This window comes from Pangasianodon hypophthalmus, chromosome 4 (assembly GCF_027358585.1).
Source record: "Pangasianodon hypophthalmus isolate fPanHyp1 chromosome 4, fPanHyp1.pri, whole genome shotgun sequence".
Lineage (NCBI taxonomy): Eukaryota > Metazoa > Chordata > Actinopteri > Siluriformes > Pangasiidae > Pangasianodon > Pangasianodon hypophthalmus.
The window spans coordinates 20,874,125-20,901,892 of NC_069713.1; the positions used below are offsets into that span (position 1 = coordinate 20,874,125).

The 27,768-nt window shown below is 38.2% G+C and overlaps 1 protein-coding gene across 1 annotated transcript in view; it reads right to left on the reverse strand.

Annotated features, from left to right (window-relative positions):
• The window catches only part of focad (focadhesin), a 57,973-nt gene that overhangs the window by 18,459 nt on the left and 11,746 nt on the right, over window positions 1-27,768 (reverse strand). The window contains exons 6-21 of the mRNA XM_026936477.3: window positions 25,440-25,541; window positions 24,840-25,050; window positions 24,053-24,259; window positions 22,107-22,194; window positions 20,161-20,351; window positions 19,737-19,997; window positions 15,741-15,845; window positions 14,779-14,880; window positions 12,177-12,307; window positions 7,879-8,005; window positions 5,922-6,056; window positions 5,744-5,794; window positions 5,555-5,638; window positions 5,327-5,459; window positions 1,976-2,164; window positions 1,606-1,727 (exon numbers count right to left, since the gene is read on the reverse strand). Of these exons, the coding sequence (XP_026792278.3) occupies window positions 1,606-1,727; window positions 1,976-2,164; window positions 5,327-5,459; window positions 5,555-5,638; window positions 5,744-5,794; window positions 5,922-6,056; window positions 7,879-8,005; window positions 12,177-12,307; window positions 14,779-14,880; window positions 15,741-15,845; window positions 19,737-19,997; window positions 20,161-20,351; window positions 22,107-22,194; window positions 24,053-24,259; window positions 24,840-25,050; window positions 25,440-25,541 (2,239 nt within the window). The remainder of the gene's footprint in view (window positions 1-1,605; window positions 1,728-1,975; window positions 2,165-5,326; window positions 5,460-5,554; window positions 5,639-5,743; window positions 5,795-5,921; window positions 6,057-7,878; window positions 8,006-12,176; window positions 12,308-14,778; window positions 14,881-15,740; window positions 15,846-19,736; window positions 19,998-20,160; window positions 20,352-22,106; window positions 22,195-24,052; window positions 24,260-24,839; window positions 25,051-25,439; window positions 25,542-27,768) is intronic.

The window sequence follows — 27,768 nt, forward strand, 5'->3', positions numbered from 1 at the left end:
CATGCTTTTCTGTTCACCATGGTTGTAAAGAGTGGTTATTTGCATTACTGTAGACTTGCTGTAAATGGAATTGCATGAAAGAGCAGGGGTATAGGTCTTCCTATTAAAGTGGCCAGTGCTTGTAAATAGACTCTCCTGATTCTTTATTATAATTACACCATACCCACAGAAAACATAACTTTCTGAAAAGCTGATGTACATTAAGTTCTTACACTGGCTACCCTCTAAAGTAAATCTGATCAAAATTTTTTATCACAGCTCTAAATCACGTTGAAATGTAACCATGACGATGGTATAATAGTTTGGAGTGCATGTATTTAAGCTTTGCAATTTTCTTCTCTATCCTATTAGTAAATATAAATAAGAAAAATGACGGATTTAAACATTAGTTTTAACTTGTTTGGATATGACACAACTGAAGTGAATGAAGGCAAAACCCAAACTTTCCATCTACACAATCTGGCAGTGATCCTCTCGCAGTTCTGATAGTGACAGAGACGTCCCGCTGGCAAAAACATTAATATGCCTAATATTATACAATATAATATTTCGCTATCAATTTTCAACCTGAACAGAAATGAGAAATTTCGTTTTTATTGGCTCTCTGATGAGCCAGAGCTCCCTGAAGCAACAAGGAAAAAAGGTTGCTGTCATGATTTAACTTAACCTGGATTGAAGCCTATAGAAGCAATAGGATTACTGTTTAAGGAGGAAGATAATCAATGACAGGGCAGAGAGGTGTGGCACAAAGGAAGGCAGCGATACTGTTACCACCCCAAAGTTGATATCTGTCATGTTTTATTCCTTTTTTAACACAGCAATTTGTAGATGATTACATTTTTATCAATGTTTATTGGAATAACTAATGTTATGTCTATGAAACAAGTTAGTTTCCATTGTCACTTACATTATAGCAGCTATGAACAGTCATTCCCTCACCAGTCTCTCTTTTTCTCTCCCTTAATGTGAATAAATGGTACTGAAAACACTGAAATCACAAAGTTCTCTGTCCTGAAGTCTCTCCTGTGGCAGAAAACTTACTGACCGTTAGAAAGCACTGACACTGGTCACTCCTTCCAAAAACGTTAAATAAACATCTATTTACAGAAAAAGCCACTATATCAATGATTAAACATTTTTCTGTTAAATAACATGTTTTAGTCCATTTATTAGTAGGCTTAGATTATGTGTAGTGTCCGCACCCAAACCCCAGTGAATGAGCTGTTACTATAGAAATGATAACATATCAGCAAGTGTATTAATATAAATTTATCATTTGAATTACAGCTACCACTGTCAGAGCTGTACTGTTATAGAAACAACACCTTTCATTTCATTTATGCAATTTAACTATTAATTTAAATTCAAATGTCAGTGAAAGTCACAGCAAATGTATAATGGTACTACATGGGGGACCAGAATGTTTTCATATTATTCATGTTACCTCATATTATTCACTCATTGGAAATGTTGTAGAAGGAAACGTCAGTCTACTTCATGCTGTGATGATCTTCACCTCCACCTCATCCATTATTTTCTGATGATTGGGATGTTTGCTGTGTGTGTGTCTCTATGTTTTATTTAATAAATCAACAGGTGTTCTACCTCATGGATAAGGGTGGTTAACGTTTGCTGGAAGCTCCGCCCTCTGCTGACCATAAAGCGGTTAATTGGTCGTCCATCTCTGTCAGTCTGGACAGGGAGGTCGTAACAGAGCAACAAACCAGCTGAAATAAACAAGTCATTACACCTCAAAGGTCTGCTGAAGCCTGCTGTTCTCTTGTTGTGGTCAAGAAGCACAGCTCATTTAAAGACCTCATGAGCAGTGTCTGTGCAAACGGAAGACTTTTTGCAAGTTACAAAATCAAAAATGAATATTTCACTGACTCTTATTTAAGAGTTTGTAAAAAAAAAAAAAATGTATTTGATCAGTGTGAGCTTTTCTTTTATGATATCCGAGTCCCAGCATCCATACCTGCAAGACCAGGTTTCAGACCTGGCTGCTTGTTCTTCTCATACGTTTTCAGCATGAAGGCAGGGACTCCAGCGACAGTTTTGCCTTGGTCAGAGCGCAGGTTCCCACCTCTCAGGGCTAAATGGTACACTCCACGGGGCATTTGGCTCATCTCTTGTCTTATGAGAGCTGTTAGGAAGGTCTCAAGTGCTGTTGATACAAGAATCATTAATCAGGTTAAATTACCATTCAGAAAAAGTGGGCTAAGTTAAAAGTAATCATCAAAAGCCATATTAAATTCTCTTCATTCTAGTCTACTCAGTGCCTTTTCACATGACTCACACTCTCTCCCTATGGACATGATCAGATCTTTCCTGTCTCCTTGTTGCCAGATCTTAACCTGTTCCAGCTTGTCTGTGGTGTCAGACGCTGAACCCTAAGCTCACCATAAGATGTTTAGGATTAAAGGTGGAAACAAAAAGCCTGGTATGGGGTGAATGAACACTTTGTATGAGGGAATTACACACTGACAAGGGTAAAGTCACTGACCTCATTGGCTTACTGCAAACACAGTCTCTTCACAGAGAGGGAAAACCCTGATGACCTTCTTCAGTGGTTTTAGAGGACACTGCTATGCTATTGAACTGGTAAAACCAGAGCGTTTTTTTTCTTCTTCTAAATACTCAGTAAACATTAAAAATCGTGGCACAGGTTAGTTGTTTAGTTAAAAAAAAAAAAACATACAGTACATATTTATTAAATCAGGAAATCAACTTTCCTCTATGTATTTTCCAGCACTCAATCTTTCCACAAATCTCCATTTAGCAAAAAGAGAAAGCACTTAAATTGGCCTGCCATTCAGGATTTAGAGGCATCATCATTAACATGTCAGCACAGGTGACATGTAGAAAGCACTTCTAAATGGCTCAGAAAAAGGCTTGATTGTTTAGGACTTAGATGTGTTCAAGAACCTTAGTACAGGAGTATGGGGTGGATACAGGCAGAGTGGGCTACGTATTGGTAGAAGCTTAAGGTAAAGTAAATTTAGTTTTTTTTTTAAATAGATTTTTGTTCAAACAAATACTTTTTGACACTGCAAAGGCATATCCTATGTTTCTGAAAACTAAACATCATCAAACACACTGAGACCTGCGATAGATTTACAGTTCATTTCCCTATTTGGCAGATCCTCCTATCCAAAGCATCTAAAAGTGAGGCATAATTCAATCCAAGCTTACAGCTGAACAATTGATGGGTAAGGGTCTTGCTCAGGGGCCCCAACAGTGACCCTTTATCAGTCTTATGATTTGAACTCACAGTGTTCGGGTCACTAGAGCACAACCTTATCCACCTTAACCATGGCTTTGTTAACCATTTAAGCTAAAGAGATTTGCAGCTTGACCAGCTTACTTGGTAAAGTAGTTCAGTCCTATGTAGTTGAAAAAAAAAGTAGTCAGTGTAGTTGTGTGAATGCTACACATTTAACATTAATACACAGTTTGTTTCACTCTTTTGGAGAATGCAGAACTACACTGCAACAATAGCAAGAAATGAAACAATTCCACTTTTTAGCTTTTTTTTCCTTCCACTGTTCTCTGAACGCCTTGATCCTGGAGACATATTATCTGTGTATGATGCTGCATATAAAAGAAAATTAAATGTCAATTTTTCTTCACCAAAAAAGCTGTTTAACTCACTGCATTAGTTTATAGCTGTAATGAATCGCAATAAGTGGCTCACTTCATTAAAAAAAAAAATCCACTCCCTTTCAGTGATTTGTCAAATGATTATTTTATATTATAAACAATATACTTTACTTCAGTATATTACACCATCAGCTAATTCAAATGGATTTATAAGTCTTATCACTAAGAAGAAAAGCTAATAAAGACTTAATCTGCAGTTACTTGACACATATTAGGTACAGTAAACAAATATAAATCACTGCTTCATTAAAGAGTTTAATGTTAGTTCAGAATTAGTACAAATTTTCTGCTGACCCTTAAGTAATATAGTGGGACAAATCTTTAATGTCCCGCTTTAGTTGACTTAACCCTATTTATTACTACTAAATGAAAGAAATACCTCATTAATATTAACAAACATCTGTTTCCTCAAAACACTCAGTCAGTTTGTGTGTACCAGACTATGCAGGGAGAGAATAAGGTCTCACAACTTGCAAGGTGCAATATGCTTCCATGGTGAAAATAAATGTCATATTTTAATGAACAGCAAGAATATGTACAGCTAAGAAAAAAAAAATAGGAAGAGATAGTTGACAGGCCGTGCAATATTCATATGGCTAAGATGTTAAGACTATCCTCAGAGGCATACACCAACTTACTGATATATTCACAGAGTCTTTCCTTTCATCCTATGTAAGCTGAGATGATGGACCATTGTTGTTTTGATAACAGCAGCCCTGCATGCTCTCCTGCATGTTCTCATAAGCTATATTCCTCACTTTTCTAGACAAAGCCAGATATCGGAGATTTTTCCCCAGGCTTTTATGGTGAGGGAATAATATCTGTTTTCTTGGCAGTTCTTGGCAGTTTATGGATGTTATTAATGCTAATAATACAGTGTCAAAATAAACAACAAAAAAAGCTATTTTCATAAATAAAAAAAAACACATCTACCTTGCTTCGTGCTAACATATCATACTTTTTCTTTAGTTAGGACCATTTTTAGCATATGTAAATGCACCAAACAACAGGGGTCCTCATCCAAGAGAACCGCGTTTCGGTTTGTTACAGTAAGTTTATAACTTAGTTTGTATTAAACATACACTATATGGCCAAAAGTTTGTGTACACCTGACCATCACTCCCATGTGTGCTTTTTGAACATCCTATTCCGATTTAGTCCCCTTTTGCTGTTAGCAAAAGCACCATTGAAGAACACACACACACACACACACACACACACACTTACCTCACGTTAATATAATGCTAGTATTGGCATATTATTACTGGTTATTACTTAGCCCTATATTAAAACACTTCTAATACTAAAATAATATTTTCTTTAGTAAAAATGACCTTCAGAGGTAAAACAGAATTTATGAGAACCAGTAAGAGGTGTCCATGACCGCTACTGCTACCAAACTACTGACCTATCATGGAACACAGACACGTACAAGACATTTGGTGCACTTGATAACTGTTGCAATAAGAAAGCAACTACACAAAATGAAAAAGATATGATGTGAGAAAAATAAAATAAAACTCTGGTGTAGATTTTAAAAAAACTAGGTGTGAAAATGCTTCAATAATACAACATTTTCCCCATTTATTGATAACAACATTGCACACTTCCTTAAGTAAATACAGTATGATCTGGATTTCAGAGCTTGATTAAGATATGATCATACCTGGTAAAACTGGCCGTGGCGTGAGACCAACAAGCTTAATGTATGAAGAGCCTGGAACAGTGAGGTCTTCTTCATTCTCATTCTCCTTCTCCTCCTCATCTTGATCAAATGGCTGCTTCACTTCTGGTCTGGCCTGTGAGTTTCATCAAATAAAAGTAATGAATATAGAGCATAAAACCAATATTACAGTATGCTGGAAAGCTGTAAATATGGTCAATAGGTACGTACTGGCTCAGGAAGGTGCAAGATGGAGTGAGAGGATTCTGGGAATTCAGACAGGGCTCTGTAGCCACTGCTAGCTACCTCTGCGTCCTGAAAAAGGTACCCAATGCAAGCAGTAGCAATTTAAATACCATATTTAATTTAATGCATTAGAAAATACTAGATGGTAGAAAATACAAATACGCTGACACAGACCTGACTCAGAGTGTAGCTCCAGAGAACACTGACCACTTCACCTTTAAAATTCTATACAACACAATTGAAAAAAAGAGAGACTATTTTCACTGCACTGCAGCACTTCATCATAAAAAAACAATAAACTACACAGCAAACACATGGATCTAAAAGATTGCAGAAGTGGGAGAAAAATGACCTCATATTGCTCTGTTTTGACGTGCAGCGAGGGCACCAGAGAGAGAAGCTCAGCTATGGCCTTTAACACCAGAGGTCTCGTCTCACAGCTCAGCTTGGGAGAAAGCGCCTTCCATGTGGAGCCTAAATCAACCACCTGGTTTAGGTCACCAGATGTAGCACAGTGAATAATAAAGGTATAATATATGCAGCAAAATACTGTATACATCACACTTAAAAGTTTCATATTACACATGAGATTAATAAACACTATATGGCCGAAAGTTTGTGGACACCTGACCATCACACCCATTTGTGGCTCTTCCCTAAAATGTTGCCACAAAGTTGGAAGGACACAATTGTACAGGATGTCTTTGTATGCTGTAGCATTAAGATTTCCGTTCAGTGGAACTAAGAGGCCCAAACCTGTTCTAGCATGATAATGTCCCTGACTATAAAGTGAGCTCCATGAAGACATGGTTTGCCAAGGTTGATATGGAAGAACTTGAGTGTCGTGTACAAAGCCATGACCTCAACCCCACTGAACACCTTTGGGATGAACTGGAACACCGACTGCATGCCTCCTCATCCAACATCAGAGCCTGATCTCACTAATGCTCTTGTGGCTGAATGAACAAATCCCTACAGCCATGCTCCAAAATCTAGTGGAAAGCCTTCCCAGAAGAGTGGAGGTTAAATCTGGAATAGGATGTTCAGCAAGCACATATGAATGTGATGGTCAGATTTCCACCACAAACACAAACAATGGCCTTATAGTGTAGCAGTAGAGAACTTTCCCCAACAAAGAACCTTGTATTAATCTGAACATAATTGCAGATATCTGTTCGTATAAATGGCAGCTTAAACCGATGCTAGGAGTTACAGTGCAGAGTGAGACATTTCAGCATGTGTGCACAAATCTCAAGCCCAGGTGTGCGGGATAAGCAGATTATGTGTCAAAGCTATTTTTTGTTGCCCATCAGACAAGTAGGTTTAACAACCAGAAAAAAACACTCCTTACTGACTTGAGTTTTGATTTAGCATATATGTTAAAACGTAATGCATTTCACATCGGTGCGATACACCTCAATGCTGTAACCATCGCAAAAATTCCGAATCCTGACACACATTGTCTGAGGAAGCATCGGGTTGACAGTAGAGTTATTTTTAATAAGCAGATTAAATAGTGTAACTGAATAACTGACAATCTCTTCAGGTATGTAGAAACACTAACACAATCAAGCAAAAGAAAGTCCAGTGCAAGACTATTACAGAACTCCCCTGTTTCTACACATAGTCACCTCATGGTTAATCATGTCAAGAGAAAATAAAGACGCTGCCCAATAATAATAATAATATCTTTTATGTGTGATGCGAGGACAGAACACCATAATCTCCTATCTGAAATTTTGGCCAAAAACTTGCTGACTTTCTGTTATTACAGTACTTTAGCTACTACTTTTTAGCCCAGTCAGTTTCTGGACAACCAAAATATGAGACTGAGCTTTGAATGAATTTATTATTTGTCCACTCCTAAATTTCTCATCAAAAGTTGGGATCAGTATTATTCAAAGGCAGCAAAGATCTCCCAAAATACAAGGCAAGTTTATTCATATAGCACAACTTTATATGTGAGAGAATTCAGAGAGCTGTATAAAAATAAATTATTAAAAAGACATGACTAGGAATAAAGTAAAAGAAATAGAAGGTGAATGCTGAAGTGCTAAAGGTGCAGTGGAATTGCTTGGATGTTTTGAAAGTGAACAGAATGTTTTCAGTCTGCAGTATGTGTGTGCATATCTGATATCTTCTGGGACTTTGTTCCAGCTGAGTTCAGCATAGTAGCTGAAAGCTGCCTCACCATGCTTTATCCTAATTCTAGCCAGTGTTTGCTGACCGAGCCTCCTGATGTGAGTTGCCTAAGGTTAGCCATTAAACCAGAAGTAAGACTTCTGTAGGATAGAAGCTGGAATTCAAACCTCAGCTCTGCACAGCTCGTGGAGACCCTGCAGGGCCAGCGCTGCTGGGGTGGCCTGGTCCGTCCGGGTGCACTGAGTCAGCGTGTCTGTGATGGCTGCCAGCATGTCTCCTCCATGTTGGTATGGTCTAGTGAAACAGAAAGAACAACATGTAGGTGAAATATGTACTGCAGCATCTATAGGTTCTAATTCATTATCATTGTACACTTCTGCAGTCTAATCTTTACCCAAGTCATAACAAAAGACAAACCCATTCCGCCTAAATCATAAATACTCAAGCAACAGTAGTTTTATTGTCTTAAATAAAAACAATGATTAATAATTCACAGTCCACTCTTGAGAAAGGTAAGTGAACCCTTGTATTTAACAAATGATAGAACCTCCATTAGCAGCAAGAACCGCCACCAAATATTTCCAATAGATGCTGTTTAGACCTGCTTAATGTTATAGCGCTTTTCTACTGGGAGGTGTGGCACAGCTCAGCAAATTACCCATAATCCTCCACACTGCTGCTATTTCTACTATTACCCATGCTGAATTTGGTTCCCTACTTGCTTTGGTACCATGCTAACCACCTCATCTATGGATGATACTGTATAGTATACTGTATAATATAACACAGTATAGAACTGCAACACAATATACTTTTAAAGAATTAACCCATTCTTGCACCTTAGCACAGCTATAGATGTATATGATACATACTATATAGGTTTACTATTTATACCTATGCTATGAATACATTTTTATATTTTTTACTTTTAAATCATTTTATTTTTCAATATTTATTTTACTTTATCTTATATTATTTCTATTTCTTATGTGTATTTTGTGCCTTGTCTTTTATGTATGCTGCTGGAACGCTCTAATTTCCCCTTGGGATCAATAAAGTGTTATCTCATTTTATCTCATCTCATCTCATCTCATCTCATGTGTGCTGAGCCAAGACATTCAGGTGGAGCAATAAATACTGCAGATGCAGTCGAAAAGACATCCTGATTTATGGGTCTGGCTGGAACTGCTTCTCAATTGGTTAAAAAAATCTTAAGTTGAAGGCTCGTAGTTACTGTCTGCCAAAGTTTGTTACTCTTTCCAAAAGGATTTCCTGATGGATTTAAGAGGCAACACCACAGTTCTAAACAGTAATTAAATGTTTCAGATTATTTTGTTTTTGTTGACCTGCAGTAACGTTTTCTTATCCCTATTTAGCTTTATCATGCTTAAAATTTGGGATGAGCTTTCGATTTTTTTAAAAGAAGGACTCCACAGAGAAAATCACTGTATTCCTGTTTCCAAATGACCACCTGGATGATTACACAATGCTATAACAATTTTCTGTTGATACTTGAGATAACAGTTGAACATTCTGGCAGAAATGCATGTCGTGTTTGGAGGGGAAAAAAATGCATTGCATATCATCACCAAAACCTCATTCCAAAGGGCTCACAAGCATTTGTGTCTTTTGTAGAGTTAATTACTCACTCACACCCATACAGAGTTCATGGCTGTGCTTTATATCTCCTCATGTTAGCATGATAGGAAGTATAGAGGTAAGAAGTGACACAATTAAATCCTGAAAGTTCACAGACCAACCATCCAATTATCACCACTTTATCAAGAGAAGGAGATGTGTTACAACACCAATCTAAACATCACTCCAGGAGTGGAGAGACTTGTAGACAGTTAATACTTATAGCAAAGACAAACACCAAGAAAACTGTACACAGTTAAACAATCATAGCCAAAGTGTAACTCCTTTTAAAGAATTAATCCTATTATTCACATTGCTTATACCAGGGCTTACAGAAGAATCATTTAGTGTTACACACATTTGCATAAAAGGATTTCTTTATATGTACCCTATTTACTCTCACGTCTTATGATTCTGCCGTTGAACGTCTGATGAGTCAACCACCAACATTCCATTTGCATTTGCAAATTGAGCTACAGTGCCAAAAGTCCATCAGTAAGTTTAGGATAAAGATCGTACACAACAGCCTAAAGAATGCAGAAAGACAGCAATACACTGCAGAATTTGCACAATTATTACAACAGGGTCATTCCTTCAATCCTGGACTAATGTGCTACCTTTCTAACAGACCAACAAAACATAGAAGATAGAACATAGAAGAGCAAACTCCTCTATCCTGAAGACTCTCTCTCTCTCATGGGGGAAAAATACTATGCATGAGCTGTTACTATAGAACCAATAACTTATTAGAATGAACACATTAATATAAACTGATCATTTATGCTACAGCAGGACCTACTCTCAGAGCTACTGTTATACAAAAGTAATCCGCACCTTCATATTCGAGAATTTAACAGAGCTGTTGTATAAAACAGACTAAGTGAAACACATGACTGTATGTTCATTATCCTTTTCCAACACAGGCGCTAATGAAGCGCATCATGTTTGTGCCCTTGATAAAAAGTCGGCAAGTCGGCGGCCGGTGTTCCAGCTATGAGAGGTGGTGTTCACAGGGGAAAAAAATAACATTTTGAGCCTGGATAGCGTCTTTATTTTCTCTTGATGTTTAACCGTGAGATGTCTGCGTGTAGTAAGCAGGAGAGTTAAATAATAGCTTTAAACTAAATTTTCTTGGTCTCGTCAATGTTTTCACATGCCTGCATGTTCCTGATTCTTGAAAAAATCGTCTGTTATTCATGCATGCTAATTAATCCAAATAGTGAAAACTGTTCTACACTCAACCAGATTGCTCATCAACTGATGTGTGTAGTGCAGCAGGCAGTGGGATTTGAACAAGTACTGCACACCATAGTTATATGTATGTAGGCATGTCACACCACCATGAAGTGCATTAAGTTAAAACACAGCTACATTCTAAAAACATGGACATTAAATCTTCTTGTCCTGGGCACATGGACTAGTCATAGTTAGCGGTTTTGGTAAAAGTTATCTAAAGTCGATTAGAAATTCAAAAACAAATACAACCCCTCCTGTTAGTGTTCCTTTCAAAACACATGCACGTGCACTGCATAGATTAGAACATCTAATGCTAGAGGACGATTAGTAGGAGGATAGTGGGAGATTTTTAATTTTAAGTAACATGACTGACAGTCTTCTTGTCCCGATGGTCATGATTCACATTATTTAGAAAGTATGGGGTTCCACTTATCATAGTCTCATAGTTATTATCATTATTATTATTATTATTATTATTATTATTATTATTCAAGGCTGTGTCACAATCCACACACTACACACTAAGTAGTATGCCTAAACAGCAATGACATGAACAGTGCAAAGAAAAAAAGCTAGAAGTCCATCACTCCTGAATCATCTTCTTATTATGATGATATCACCTTCCCACTCCCCTGTTGGTTTTATTATAGTATCACACTGGACTCTCTCACTCACTCACTCACTTTCCTGATTGGCTGCCGCCACTCACCTGTCACTGTGCAGTCAGACTTCTTTCGTGCCTAAAGTTGCAGTGGTGACATTTGATGTATTTCAGCTGGGATGCAACATATGCATTCAGAACTCCCACCAAATCCAACTCACCATCTCGAACTGTGAATTACAGGCTTGCCAAACAGCTCAATATTTTTCCCCCCAACTCATATAAAGGTTAAAAAAAATACTACATACTACAAAAATCCACTGTCTTTAATATCAGAATAACTGCAAAGGAATTTACATCTACTTAAACAGTTGTTCCATATACACTGAATATTCTGCATGTGCCACAAATACTTGAACATAAATAAATACATATGGATTCAAGTAGATTTGCTTAAGTGGTGTTGGTACTGGCAGTGAGCCAAAGTGTGTCAATTTAATTCACTTCTCTTTGGCCTACACTTCTCTTTCCATGCTGCTTCTTATTTCTGTTTTAATCCCTCAGGTATCCCCAGGTGATCACAGTCAGATGGTGAACAAAGATTAGGAGGTGAATAGTGCTGATTCAGGCAGTCCGGAGAAATACAAGAACACCTGGGAACTCAGCAATCTGCACTCTTTATTTGATTGGTGAGGAATCTGACTACTCCCAGGAAACTCTCCCATCAGGAAAGCGCTCAACTGACAGTGCTAATTCCCATCTTGTGCTCAGCAAAACCTTATAATGTCTTTCAGCCCATTATGTGGTTATGTGATCCGACAGCGCATACCACAATGTGTACGCGAAATATGGTCTCCCCTGCTCTATATAGGAGTACTTAACCAAGTGTGACGGTTCTCAGAGTCATCTGGAAATGGAGACTAGAGGTTTGATGAAATGGAGATGAAATGTGAGCGTAGTGTGTGTTAGTGTGTTAAGTGTATGAAGGACCTCTCCCTGCAGATGTCCCGCACACAGGCAGCTCCAGCCAGAATCTGCTCCCACTGAACCTCCTTCCCCACCACAACTGAGGATTTCTCCAGCAGCGCCATTAGCTTCTGCAAGTCTGGATACACACGATCCTACACACACACACACGCACACACACACACACACACACCAGAAGACCATTACACTATTAATAAATTATTTTTTAAATTATTTCAAATATAAAAAAAAAATTAATATAATTTTTTTTTTTAATAACTTGTTAGCTGTTAACTTATTAATAGACTGTTTAATTGTGTTAATCATTCCAATCATTGTCATCTTTACAAGTATTTAAAGGTACACAAAAGATAACCTTGAGGATACCACTTCACTAATTTGCATTTGCATCCTGAAAAAGTTTAGTACTGCGATATTCAACAGGCAAAGAATTACTATCAATGCTTCGAAATATAATCAGAATAATTCCATTTCCATCTATGCTTGTGCAAAATGTTTGATATATTACACACCAAGTAGTGAGAACATATTAAATCGTTGACTACAACTAACAGGAATCTAAATAATAATAAAATAATAATAAAAATAACAACAGCAACAACAACAACAACAACAATAATAATAATAATAATAATCTGGAGAGTGATCATGTACCACACATACAAAAGTCTTACATGGGTGTGAATCTTTTTGTATTTTTGCACAACATATTGTTTGTTAATCATTATCTCAATTTTGGCCTTTGCAATACTGACACAGGGCTGGACAAATCACTAACCAGGTCACCCGGAACAAGCAAATTTCATGTTCAGCCTAGCCTGGTGGTCAAGTAACAACCAGGAAAAAAAAAAAAAACCTCCTTATTTCCTTTTGTAAAACAAAATTTCTCATTTGGTGCATACTATAGCGTGCACTTCTAAACCGCACCACATGCTGCACTACACACATCGGCTGAGGTGTTCTCATCTGGTGGACAGCAGAACTATTTTTACTAGGCAGATTAATTAAGAGATAACAGACAAACTTTTCAGGTACAGTACTGTGCAAACGTCTTAGGCACCCTATATTTTTTTTTAGTAAAACTTTGCTACAGATCTTTATTTTATGACTTCTACATCATTTTAGATTCCCTAACATTAGTTTTCCAGCACAAAATTAAATGTTACAGAAAAATGTTTGTATGTCAGTAAAGAAAGCAGCATATTACGTAAGAGACACTTTTCAGACAAAAAACATAATGAAGGCTGCTGGGTTTTCCTGCAAAAATAAGAAGCGAGTCGACAGTCAGAGTCTCCAGAAGAACTGTGTCTGGTTCTGCAAGATGCTCAGCAAAACCTACCAGTTAACTTCCTTATAAAGCTGCATATATTGTACCTGAGACTAATAATTTTTTTTTAAAGCAAAGGATCGTCACACCAAATATTGACTTTGTTTCATTTATTACTGTTTACTGCTGTTTATAGTTTATACTGTTTATAGTATTTTTTAAATGTAGAAACATTAATTTCATTATTTCTGAAGGCATTTTTGCTCTACAGCATTTCTTTGCATGTGCCTAAGACTTTTGCACAGTACTGTGTGGAATCCAAGCAAAATAATGTTCATCGCAAAGCTGCTTACTCCAAACACTCACCTCACATTTGATCATATCAGATTGCCAGACTCAGATATTATTTTTTATATGAGATGCGAGGACACAACAACACATCTCATAGCTGAAAAGTTGGCCAACTAGTTGTTGACTTTTTGTCGAGGGTGCAAACACGATGCGCTACAAGAAACTTTGTTAGAAGAGGGTTAGCTAGACAGGTGTTTCCAGGCAACCAAAACATGAACAACACAATGGAGCTTTCATTTGCTGAGTGGGCTTGCTGATCAAACTTATAACTTATCCACCACTGTGATATGACAGAAGCCTGCATTATGTAAATGTGCTCTTTAACATAATGTTTAGAATTATGCACTGTCAGCATTTTGATCTCAAAAGGTTTCAGATAAATTCTCAGTAGCGTAAAAAAAAAAAAATTGTGATCCCAAAAAAAAGAATCATTTTGGTCAAATTATTGCAGGCCAATCTTTACCTCTTACATATTGTAGGTTCACCAGTTATGTTTAATATATTGCAGGCCATATAGCAGCCTCAGTTCGTGGAAATATAATCACAATCTGCGATTTTTGTCCATATTGTGAACTCTTAATATTACTACAAAAAATTCAGCCGCTAATAACACTGTTGCAGTATTGTTACACAGTAGAGCCCTGATTTAAACCTGTGACTCACACTGTGCTTGCTCTCGTCACTGAGAACACGGCTATCAATCATTCTTCCTTTTTTCGAGAATGTCACATAACAGACTTGCCATTTAAGTTGTTATATATTTTATATCAAATATTGATTGAGGCTGTTTTGAAACATAATGTCTGCTTTCGTAATAAATTGAAACCATAAGGCTCTTAAATTACACTATTTTTAATACTGAATTATAATAATTTATTATTAAATGTGAAATAAACCATATTCATCACTCAAAAAATATCATGGTGAGAAAATTTTATGTGAGCACCAGTGAGAAATATATAACTGATATAAAAATAACTGCTGTACCTGTTTTTGCCATAGTGCAGTAAGCAGCCGCAGAGCCACAGCCCTCAACTTGGAGCAGCTGGCCAGCATCTGGAGAACATGCAGGACCTGCGGTATACAGAACTGCGAGAACAAAGACGAGCTTCAGCATAATGAGGAAAACTCTGAAGGGCCATCTAGAGCAATCCAGAACACCATAACTCCCCTTAAAGCACCTCAATAACAAGGCTTAGTTGCATAGGGGCAATGAATCTGCTCTATCAGAGAGCTGAAACACTGAGTCAGTGCTTTACTACTAATTTAACATTCGAATTTCATTAGGGGAGGACAGACATTGCGCTATTTTATTAAACCTGGGCTTAAAAAGAGTGCAGCATTGTTTTTTTTTTAAGCAGACCTTAGGCCTAGAACACATAAATATATTAAGGAAACAGAAAAGGTCACTGCCATCAAACACAGATAAGATATGATCCTGTGACAAAAAAAACACTAATAAACACTATATATGAGGTAGCTGGTCCAGAGCGTGCTATTTTATGCATGTTCCAGATTTTTTTTTTTCTTCACATTATTGAAATAAGCCAGTGCCAGTGTCTCTCAGCTCCACACGTGGGTATAGGGCAGTGATGAATAATGTGCATGGCTGGAGAGACCAATGAATTACAATAGCAAGGGGAAGCAGTGGACTGTTTCATACGTGTGCCCACAGCACCAGGTGAGCTGTTGCCATAACAACAAGAGAAGCATAATTACAGCCCAAATGCAGCCCATTCCAGACATTTCTATTTTTGTAGCAAAAACTGAACGACAGTGTGCAGGACCGAGCACCACCTCAGGAAGCTTAAAAAGAAGGACTAAATTAAAAAAAAAAAAAAGATAGTAGGATTTATGTGCTGGCACTAAATCATTTACACACTCCATTTGAAATTACAGTTCACTGTGGTAAAAAGCCTGTGGTAGAGAAGTGAAATGGAAATACGCACCGTGTGTGTCCCCAGCTTTGGTAAGGTGAAGAGTACAGCATGAGACAGAGTCAGGTCAGAGACTCGGCCCAGCTTAAACATCAACACTGGCAGCAGACACGGGACCTGAGACCAGAGAGAGGGAGAGGGAGTGAGAGAGAGAGAGAGAGAGAGAGAGATAGTGAGACAGAGAGAGATAGTGAGAAGGAAAGAAGAGAAAAAGTCACAAAATAAAAATGAAAACCGTGAGTGTGAAAGTAAAACGTAAACAAGAGAAACAAAAGGAACAAAATCAAACAAAAGACAGAAAGAAAAAGAACAAAATCAAACAAAAGACAGAAAGAAAAAGAAGGAAAACTAGAATATGAGAGCAAACGAGAGGTCAAAGGCTGAGAAAAAAGGAAAGAAAGAAAAAAAGAAAGTAAGAAAGAGAGAAAGAGTGAAAACAGAAGAAAAAGAGCAAAACAGAGCAAAGGAGGGCAAACAAGCAAACCAAAGAAAGAGCAAAAGAAAGAAAGAGCGAAAGAAAGTGCAAAAGAAAGTGCAAAAGAAAGCGCGAAAGAAAGAAAGAAAGAAAGAAAGAAAATTTAGAAAGAATTGGACAGAATGGAATTGGAAGTGTTAAAAATGAGCAGATTCAGAAAAAGAAAAGGAGAGAAAGACAAACAGAAAAAAAAGGAAATGATATGCACTCTCAGCAGAATGAGCGGTGGTGACGAGTGAGTGACACAAGAAATAAAAGTGATAGAAATATGCACACAGGCATTTACGAAGTGGAGCAGTTGGGGAGCAACAAATCCCCCCAGGCTAAACGGAAGGAAAGATGGACGGGGCTCAACTGGTGGTGAGACATGTTTGCTTAGAGATCACTCTAGAGGAGGAGGAAGAAGAGGAGGAGGAGGAGGAGGAGGTAGAGCGCTTCTCTTCCCCCATCATTACTGCTGCTACACTGAGTGAGACTGTCACAACCCATCCATCTCACACAGTGTGTGTGGAGAAAACACAGAGAGGGACGACCCACAGTCACTCAGCTTTGAAGTGCCGTCCAGAAGCTCCAAAATCCCGCCACATTTCTCTCACTCTGCTTCTCTCAAGACGCTCTTATGTCTTAAACATTATTTAATATGCTTTTATCATGCTACATGTTGGCATGTGGCCGCTGTTTACCCGGCTTTTAAGTCCTGAGAAAATCGTGAAGTTTTGAGCCTGAGGGTAGAACTGGAAATGTTCAGGGAGCCAAATGAGTGTCAAAATATTGTGAGGCTCTGGTACCTGCCAAGCACAAGATAAAAGAATACCGGTCTCTGTCTTTGCAGGTAAACTAAAAGGCAAAAAAAAACAAAAAAAAAAAACAAGAATATCCCTATTCAGTATTTGGGGGAATTCATGCTAATATCTTAAGACCATGTAGAATACAAGCAAATACTATAGCCTATCGTATATTTATTAATCAGACTAGATCTAAACTCTTGTCATCATACACAGCCTACATGCCATTTGAAGAAAAAGAATCTCCACTATGAAAGAACAGTCAAGTCTTATTATGAACATTTGGCTTGTTGACCTCAATTTCAATTCAGCTGGCCAGCGATCATCACAGTCGCTCTGACCCCACAGAGCAGAAACTCCCTCCTCTCAGCGCTTTCCTAACTGCTAGTGGAGACAGGAGTTAGATGTTCTAACCCCAGAATTAGGGATTAACCCTACGATGCTCCTACTACACACTCCGCACCGCAGGAGCCAAGACAAGCGACCCAGCCTGCTGAGAATAGCGTGACCTCTGACCTCATCAGCTAGCCAATTAACAGCCCTTATGAGGACAGCTAAGCCAATGGGAGGAGTACTGGGAAGGGCAAGTGCATGCAGTGAGGACAGGACCACAAACAATTCTAACAGTGCAAAGTGAAGCGTGATACAGTGCTAAGAATTGTGGAAGAAAATTCCACATTTATTAACATAATGTATTAATATTATAAAGGTTAATGTTTTTCGAGATAGATACAGCCTACTACTTTTTACATTGTCATAAAAACAGATTCTAGATGTAGAGGTGTGAAGATTGCTAACAAAAAAAATCCTAGCAGGCAGAAAGAAAATAGCTTTAGCATATTTCTGTGGACAAGACAGTAATTACTTTAAAATGTGATCATCAGTAAGAGTAAAGCAACGGAAAGCAAGGCAAACATTCAGTGTGACCGCTGCAGAATATTAAGCAGCATGTCCATTTCTTTATCAGTGCCCAGACAGACCATAGTACCTGTTCTGTTGTATTCTGTTGGCCGAGGCTCATGAATTCACAATTCAAATATAGAAAATTTGTGCAAAGAGAATATAACATTTTAACATTTTTCATGTCCAGCGTCCTTTCCCCTTCTGTGAAATGTTTTTTCTGGGGGCCGATATTTATTAACGTTTGGCTTAACCACTGTTTTATCTAAACTAGATAAAAAGTATAATTTACAGGTGTCTCCTGTAGCTCCATAGCACGGGGTCAAAATTTGTAAAAGCTACAGCTAAACCATAGATGTTGGCATCTCTGTGTCACATGCTAGGAAGACTCTGGTTAGCTTCCTTGCACATTACTTCCTCCCAGCATCTAAATTGCATAGTGTTTACCTCACCCTAAATGAGTGTACACTGTAGCTTAAACTCAGTTGAGTGCCCATTTTCTTTCATACTACAAATGCATCACTGGCTTAATATGTGACGAATAAAAAGTCTCTCACATCAGAGTTAAACATCTCCATGATTTCAGACTCTCCTGAAACCTTCCTAATGGATTCCCATTATTCCATTCTGACTGCCTAAATGTTACTGAGCTAAAATGATGAGTATGATAAACAGTGCCAAGTCTACTCATGCTTGTTCAAGCGTAAGCTTCATTCTCACACAAATTGCTTGCATTGCTGAATTCACCATCAGGGAATCTGCAGGTGTCATTGCAATGCCATCTCTCCTTCTCCCATAACCGCAAACTGCTCCAATTCCTCAGCCGCCACTGTGTTGCCTAGCAACTCTGGCATCTGAATGGATAATGGGCAGGAACAGGAGAGTGGTGAAAAAAAAAAAAAAAAAAAAGCTGGGTACTGTCTCTGGGTATGATTTCAATTCATATGCCACCTTCTTTAGAATTAACCAGTAAGATTCTGCTAAGATCACACATGCCATAGGGATGTCAAATTGAGCTGGAATATTAATGATCCTATAATTTTCTACAGCATCAGACATAATAAAGATTAGCAATACTGCTGCAATATGTGTCCGTATAATATAAACCATCGGAAATTATGTTTTCACCTAAACCAGCAATGATTTAATGAGCCAATGACATTAGCACTGTAATACTATTTTGTTGCTGATATTTTTGGTTGATTTTGCATTTCTTAGGCTACCTGAAATAAAACTTGGGACACCTAAACAAAAATCTACCTCTTCCAGCACAGTTAGGCCAAATCCCAAATGGCTTTCTTTTTGCACAGAACATGCCAAATGCCAAATAAAATAGACAAATGGACTTTTAGCCAAAAATATATTTCAACAAACAATGTTACAAACACTGAAAGTATATATTTCACCATTGAATATATAACTATTATGAAAATTCAAATAATGTTCAAATTTGTTCCGACAATGAATAACATGGTGATGTAGACTACTACATGCAACAGTAGTCTACACCACTACACTATTCATTATTAAACCCTGAAATTAGAATCAGTTTCAGCCTTGTGGGGTCACATACATATGATTAATCCAGTGCTTCTCAAACATTTCATCTTGAACTGTAAAATAAATTCCACGGACTCTCTAAGTACAGGCTTATTTTTGAACAACAATTCAAATATTATTTCATTGTTGCAATAATATTTGAGCTATTTATTGGCGCCATAATGCTTTTTATTCCTGAATTTTTCATTAACGGAATATTCATTCCAAGTGACTGAACAAACAGGCTAATATCACACTCTCCATTCTCGTTCCAACATGATGGTGATAATGACAGTAACTGGGCTGTACCTGAGCGGGATCAGCCTCAGCGATGCCTGCTGCAGTGTCCAGTGCCAGCCTGCAGAGATCCCCCTCACTGCTGAGGATCAGGTGGGTGACCAGGAGAAGAACAGCATCAGGGACACGTTCACACAGAGGAAGGGTGGATTGAACGGAGTAGAGCCAGTCCGTAGCGGCCATGGCGTCCGCAGAGACTTGACGTAGTACACTGGTGGCCACTTGCAGCTCACTGTACCATGTGCTTAGAGGAAGAGTGAGCTGTGTGCTGTTCTGTAGAGTGAAGAGAAAAAATAATCAAGCTTCCAGGACTACACATTATTACAGATGATACAGGGGACTTTGTAATACAGCTCTTTGTATTGAACAAGGTTGAATAAGAAGTTTGTTGCCGCCCCAGAAACAGCAGTAAGGTCGAGGTCAGGGCTGGCTCTACCTGAACCGGACTGCTTGTCTCTCTCTCAATCGTCTGTAGCAGTGAAGTGGCCAGGCCTTGATTCTTCGCCTGTGTTTGAGGGTCGGTTAATGCCTCCATGAGAGTGGAGCAGGAGAGCACCTGCAGCAGTGGCATCACCAGCAATGACGCGCCCCATATAGGTCTCTCATCAGGTGGAACGATCTTTACAGCTGAGAGTAGAGAGAGAGAGACATCACATAGGTGCTAAGAAGACCATTATGTTAGCACTGATACATCCACATTGCTATATATTTAGTAAAGTTAAAGCTGTGAAAACAACAATAATGCTTAAATGCTTGCTTTCGGGCAAAAATCTCATTAATGCAGTTTCCCCTTTCCCCCAACACGCTTACTCTCAGATGTCAGCTTCTTTAGTTTTGGAGCTACATGACTAATATCAGACAGCATGGAGTCCCCACTTTGATCCTGAGCTCAGGTTACTATCTTTGTGGAGTTCTCCCCGTGCCGTTGTGGGTTTTCTCCGGGTTCTCCGGATTCCTTCTACCTCTCAAAAACATGCTGCGAGGTGAATTCATGACCTTAAATTGCCCCTAGGTGTGAATGAGTGTGTGAATGAGTGTGTGAGAGTATGTGTGCGTGTATGTGCGCGTGGTGCCCTGTGATAGACAGGCATCCCAGCCAAGGTGTATTCCCAGCTCATACACAGTGTTCCTGAGATAGGCACCGGATCCACTGCAACCCTGACTAGAATAAAATTACTGAGGGTGAATGAATTAAAAAGGCTTATGTCACTAACAAGCAATAATATATTGCAACAGCAATATATTATTGCTGTTAATAATATAATAACAACAATAATAATATATATATTGCTTGTTATTATAACAATATAATAACAAAGAATATATATTGCATAGGTTACAGTTTAACAGAATTGAAGATGTATGTCTAAATCATCGCAGTTTTCTTGAGTTTGTAAAGGAAATTTAAAAAAAAAATGGTTTCTGACACAAAATAGACAACACATTGCATAGCTAAAAATAGTAGTAGCAGCCATCTTTAAACTGGAATCGCTTGTTTTTCTCAGCACAAACTTTTGTATTTCTTTGTGCATTTCTCAGACTCAAGCAGGACCCAAATATTAAAATCAGAACTGTATGTTCTTCAATTAGATTTGAATATTTGATTTTTTATATTGACTTATTCTGCTATTTTATGAAACTCTATATGTAAAAATGGTTTAACTTGGCCAATGTCTTCAGAGGCGAGTGTGTGATTTAAGCAGGCTAAACTGATAGCTATAAGTTACCTTGTTTGTTAGCAACACTTGCCTTGTAGCTCCAGTACAATACTATAGAGGTAACCTTCAGACACATTTTAGCTGATAGATGATATTTTGGGAAGAAGAAACTTTTTAAATGCAATTTTTGGCAAAATTATTCCTTTAACCAAATGACATTCATTTTTTCCTCCATAATAACTTTCTACTCTTTTGTTGTAAAAGGACTAATCTAGAAATCCCAAGGCAGTGTGAAGTTCTAAAAGAGAAACAGTTATATGTTCAGCACTTCATAAACCTTTATTTGAGTCTGGGGCCCTAGTGAGCACCAGTACACATATTTCTGTGTCATGTGGGCACGTAGGTGTAATTGCCTTTTACTTTTTTATTCTTAAATTGTATTAATTGCATAAGGGGTTGTTGGACTGAACTCCTCAAAAACACTGACTCGTAGCATCTGTTCACTGTGAGCAGGATCACTCCTTTGCACTTAAAATTTTAATTACGTTTTAAAATCAAAATTAAAAACAAAGAAAAATACAGATAAGACTATATCATGTGTGACTGAGTCAAATGGGGAACATCAGTCCTCCAAACAACAAATCGTCTGTTAAAAATAGCAGATATCAACCTCCTGTGTGGAGGTAAAGCTATCAGTATCAGTAAGTGGGGAGAAAATCTTCACCGAGCTCCAGGAGGGCAGTCTGCTGTGAGGCCGAGGCTCTGAGGAGGAGCAGCGAGATCCCCATGATCACTTGCTCAGACGGGAGATCCTGCAGAGAGAAAGAGACGTTTGAGAGAAGAGTGGGACGCAGATGCCGTCTTTCAGGGGGTGCTGCGCGCAGGATGAAAATCGCTCCAGGCTGGCGTGAAAGCTACCACCAGTCTTTAGAGACTTGAGGGGAGGCTTTGAGGAGATTAGCATCACACAGCTAACCCTGTTTGAAGCCAGCATGCCTTTTTCATCACATTCACGCTAACAAAAACAAATCCTGGAAGCCGAGGAACACACCGAGACTTTGAGAATAAACAGTTTACGAGTTGTCTGGGGACAGATAAACAGTATTGGAAAAAATAATTCCCTCTTTAATAATAAAAGCAGAGTAAGCACCCTTACAAAGACTAAAGCTAACAGAGGCTGAACTCAAAGCCTGGCCCACAAACCTGCTTATGCTTGTGTCAAAATGTCCCCTTAGAAAATTTTACAAAGGTAAACACTACTCCTCATTTATCAAGCAGGATATGAACCAGTTTATTTGTAAATCAGTCACAGGAGCATTTACACAAGTAATGTGGTGTCCGTGAAAATCCAGTTAGTTTGGAAAAAAACATTTGTATCCTACAAATGCTCCTGAGTCTGTGCAAATTCACGGATAAGGAACCTTATTAAACAAGATTTATACTGTATAACTGGCCTGCGTTACTGCAATTTTACAAATGGACTGTGTTGGGAATTTAATTAACATATTTTAATTTAATGAAAATTTTCTGACATTCATTTTTTTCATATTAAAGGCTTGAAAGAAAGCAAATTAAGACAAATAATACTTGCTATTCAAGGAGGAGTTATGCTGCATTCGACTTGCCTTGTAAGTGCTAATTTGCAGGTTGGAATGATGTTATTTTTCACCTCAGCACATTCAACTTGAAAAAACATGGGCACCTCCACGTTCGTCTTTTGTTAGCAACAAGGCAACAAGCTAGCCAGCTATCTACAATGAGTGATGTATATATTGTTCCTCAACAGCGAACTGTATAGTTAATGTTATAGATTTAAGCGAATGTGTCTGTATGTTGATTGATTTAAAGCCCATACTTGTATATACAGCCTAACTCATTTAAAGTGAGAAGTGATACGTTGTTTATTTCTGATGCTGTGTGCAGCCATGTTGATTTGACGTCACTCCATAAACGGGGAAGGAACTCTCAGTTGAGAAGAACACCCCAAGTTAATGACTAGGAATTTCAATTTGAGAGGGTGTTTTTTTTTGGCTTTTGCTGGTTGGAGGTGGGAATTACAAGTTGCTCATTCTGCCCTTATGAGATGCTCTTTTTCCATTTAGTCTGCCATTTGTCATTTTGAGGCCTATGAGTTTTGTGGGTGTTACTAAATATAAATCATCTGTGCAAAGAAGGTGCTTATGTGAGTCCAAAGAAAATTGATAAATGAAGCCATAGGATTTCTTAAACCTAACTTGTATAACTTGTGTATTTAGCTCAATTTTTCTCATAAATATGAAGTAAAAATCAGAATTATATTACAAAGATTAAGTTCGTGCCTTTTGGAACTGAGCATAAGAAGGTGAGATAAGTGTTAGAAACGACTGGTCTATTTGTGATTTCAGTTTATCTCCATCACTAATCTGCACTCAGACCTGTGAACACACAGGATGCAGCATGTTTAATTTAACTGCATAAATATTGTTTCACTGCTAATAATTGAGGTCAGCATGGATTGGGTATATAACAATTACATTTACAAGTGTTTTTTTTATACAAAATGAAGAGACGAAATGAAGAGATGGGTCAAAATAAAACAGAACCTGAAGATGCTGAATAACTTTCCTACAGCTCTGTACTACCCTGAGTGTGCCCCAAAGCAGGTCAGACTCATCCATCAGTAGGTCTCACCTCTTTACAGACAGGCAGGAGACAGTGCAAGGTGTGGAGTAAAGACCTTAGCTCTCCTCCCAGCTGGTGGCTGAGGTGACAGACACACATGAGCTGCAGTGCTAGCTGCGCTAACTCAGTCCTCCAGTGCTCCGGCTCGGCCAGCAGAGCAGAACTTAGGCACTCGGCCATGGAACTGATCTCCACCACAGCTGTAATGCTGTCCACCTACATCCATCATAACGACAGAGGCAATTCATTCATCATGTAATGAGTATAATCATCAAGATAATCTCATATGTAATCGTTTTAAGAGAAAGAATTCCACGACAGCATTAGCAGAACTCAATTAAGGTATTAAGAGTGCAATTAGGTATTAAGAGTATACTGATTTTAAATGACCACATTATAATAAACTATTATATGGCATATTATAATTAACTTTTCTTTCACAGTTTTGTGCTCATTAATAATCACTACATTTATACTTTAGGCAAACCAAAAAGGCATGCATGGCATTCAGAACTCCATTCCATATTATCACACATATTTATAGCTAGCACACAGTGTGAATGTTCATAAAAACCGGTGCATTCATTCTGTATAGACCACAGGAATATTTATGATATTTTGCATTGAAATTTTTTTTTACAATAACACGGTGTGCATAGTAGAATAAATTGTAGAATTGTAGCTCATCAATTTTTCTTGAAAAACAATATCTATAACTAAAGCACGAGTCTTTCCAGAAGTTAATAAAATAATTCATATCCACATAAATCCACATAAATAATTTTAACATGCTTACCAGTATATGAGGGAACAAATTGAAAAGGCAGTGCAGGATCTGGTGGGTGACCCGTGCACAGGCTAAGCTGTGACCCTGAGTGACCTCTCGGCGCTGCAGCAGCACTCGGAGGAGTCCGTGTCTGAGCAGTGCATTCTCTGACAGCCTCTGAGGCTCACAGTAAAGGTAACGCAGGAACGGAGCCAACATGGAGATAAACAACGGCTCGTCACTGGCACACAAAGAAACGCATCGTTGAGAATCAGCTTGTTAAAATGAACTCTGAGAGAATGCTGGCTTGTTCAAATTCATTGTAATTACTAGTGAATGATATTGGATCTAATTGAATGACAAATAGACTACATTTATTGGCAAGCAAGGGACTGCTTGCACCAGTGTCACGTTGTGCCTAAAATTCTTTTCTGATCCTTTTTAAAATAAAGCATTGAAAAATATAGAGAATATGGTCTCCCCACAGAGAAACATATGATTTGACAGAAGTAAAGTCATCCAAGAGTAGCCTGGTTAATAGATAGAGAAAAAATGAGAACGACTGTGTATGCGTTTTATCTCTCGCTCAAGGCCTCTTGTCTGGCCAATATGCTGAAGGGGAGCTCTTACTTGTCAGCAGCCAGCTGGATGAAGTCATCAATCTCCTGCAGAAGAGCAGCCCAGCAATCAGGCCGATTCTCCAGCACTGTGATGTACGGGTGAGGGCAGCTCCTGGGCCACATACACACAAACACATACATGGTAAATCCTTAACTGAAATGTATTAGTTATTAGAAATTTATTAGCATGATCACTTTATTATTATGCAAGACAATAAATCCTTTTGCCAGACACATGTACTGACATCAGGGAAGTGTTCGGAAAGTACCCAAGTTTGAACTATGTATGATCTGGAAACTAAGATAAACATTAAAAAGCACCCTGTTGTAAGGAGTTCGCGAGCACGAATCTGGGTCAGAGAAATGGCACGCTCTATCTCTCCTGTTAATCAGAGCCAATCACGGGCGTCTGTGATCTCAAGTATGCAGAGGAGGGCAGATATCTTGATAACCAAATATAAGTACCCATGAGTAAAAATGTTCAAAGCTTATGGTTGAGCAAAGAACATTTAATTATTATTCTTCACACAATTCTGAAAGCCTTTTGCTAATATTCAAAGCCATTTAGGCAAAAGTGGTGGATATCTTGATCGTTTTCCTCATATGTGTCAGAGATTTGATTTTTAGTCAAATCTCACCAGGTTTCAAACTCCTAGCTCTTCCTGGCTTTTCACATTAAACTTTCACACAAGTAGTTGCAGGTTACAAAGTTAACAGTTTATGAAACTTCACACACGCACAGCAAATGAGCTGATTTACTTAGTAAGACTTGGACACTAAAAGAGAAAGAAGTAGTGGAATAACTCAAACCACAATGTTTACGCCCATCTACTTCATCTCGCTGGAGCTTAGCTTGTCAACTAAATGATCTGCCAGGTTCTGTATTTGGAGCAAAGTCATTCCATTCTGTGACCCCGACTCTCAGGCACACCTCAGTCTGAGGGTTAACACTGAACAGAAGCCCTCCATTATTCTCCCAGACAGGCCTCTAACTCGTTTATCTCCTTATCTATCTTCTGGTGTTCCCCATCCAACTAGGGCAATATTCACATCACTGGATCCCATCCATCAGGCTCCAGTTTGGCCAGACAGCCACAACATTACCTGCCTTCAGTGTCTATTCAACGACTGCCTGACACCCTGACCTTCTTTTCATAGAGTTTAACTGCAAGTTCACAAAGCAAACCAGGGGCCATAAGGACAGCAGTTTAAGACATTTACATGTTTCGTAAATGTTACTTGATTTATTTATTTTTTTTCAATTCTCAATACACTATTTAACTCGTTTCACATGTAACATGACTTTTCAAGTGAGGAGTCAAATTCCTTTAACATCTAACTAGCAAGGGTGGAAAACACTTGAGCAGTATTTCATTACTATACTTAAGCATTGTTTTGGTGTATTTATGCTTTACTAGTGTATTATTGAAATTTAATATTGCATTCTTACTTAATTCCATTTTCGTTAAAAAAAAAACATACATTTTACTCGCATTCAGCCAATGACTGTACTCTATGCATCAATGAGCTCATGCACATTTTATTCTCAGTTTATTTACTTTTCAGTTTAAAGCAACCAAACAAATTCAAATGTAGAAAGATCTTCCTATGCTGCTATAACCTACTTAATTGCATCAGTTAAAAACATAAATTTTTAATACTTGAGTACATTTAAAAGCAACTTTCTGACTTTCATTTTTAACCGAGTAAGAGTTTAACACTACACTTCTGTACTTTCACTTAAGTAATGTCTCAGCTGACAGCTTTGTCCCAACATGAAGCAATTTCAATGCAGATAAACTATTGTTTTATGTTTTCATTCTTATCTTTACACTTTTATGTAACACAGTTAAAGCATATTCAGGCACTAATGCAGAATATTAAGCAGATAATTAACTAAATGAACATTACCAGGAGACAAAATTATTTGGATGGTACACTCATATTTTCTAAATGGCCTTGTGACCCTACAACAGATTGCGGAGGTGGCACCAGGCAGATGGGGAGCCTGGGCATCACCAAGCCACTTCCATTAATCCTGGCACCTTCTCTGATGGCCAAGCTGCAATCCCAGACGAGTTCACGCAAAGACGAGCTCTCCAGCCATTCATCTTCTCACCAGGCAGCACCCAAGAGAGTCAAAGCCTGGTGGACAGTTCTCCATTTTCACTAGTTTTAACCAGGCCATGGTTTCTTTAAACATATGATGCCATCATTAGATTTAATTGCAGGCATATATGAACCACTCTGGACGCATTTGCTGAGAATTAAGGGGTAAAGAAGAGAAACCACCCCTCCCCCGTTATTAATGCTACACCCCTGACATGCTCATGACCCCA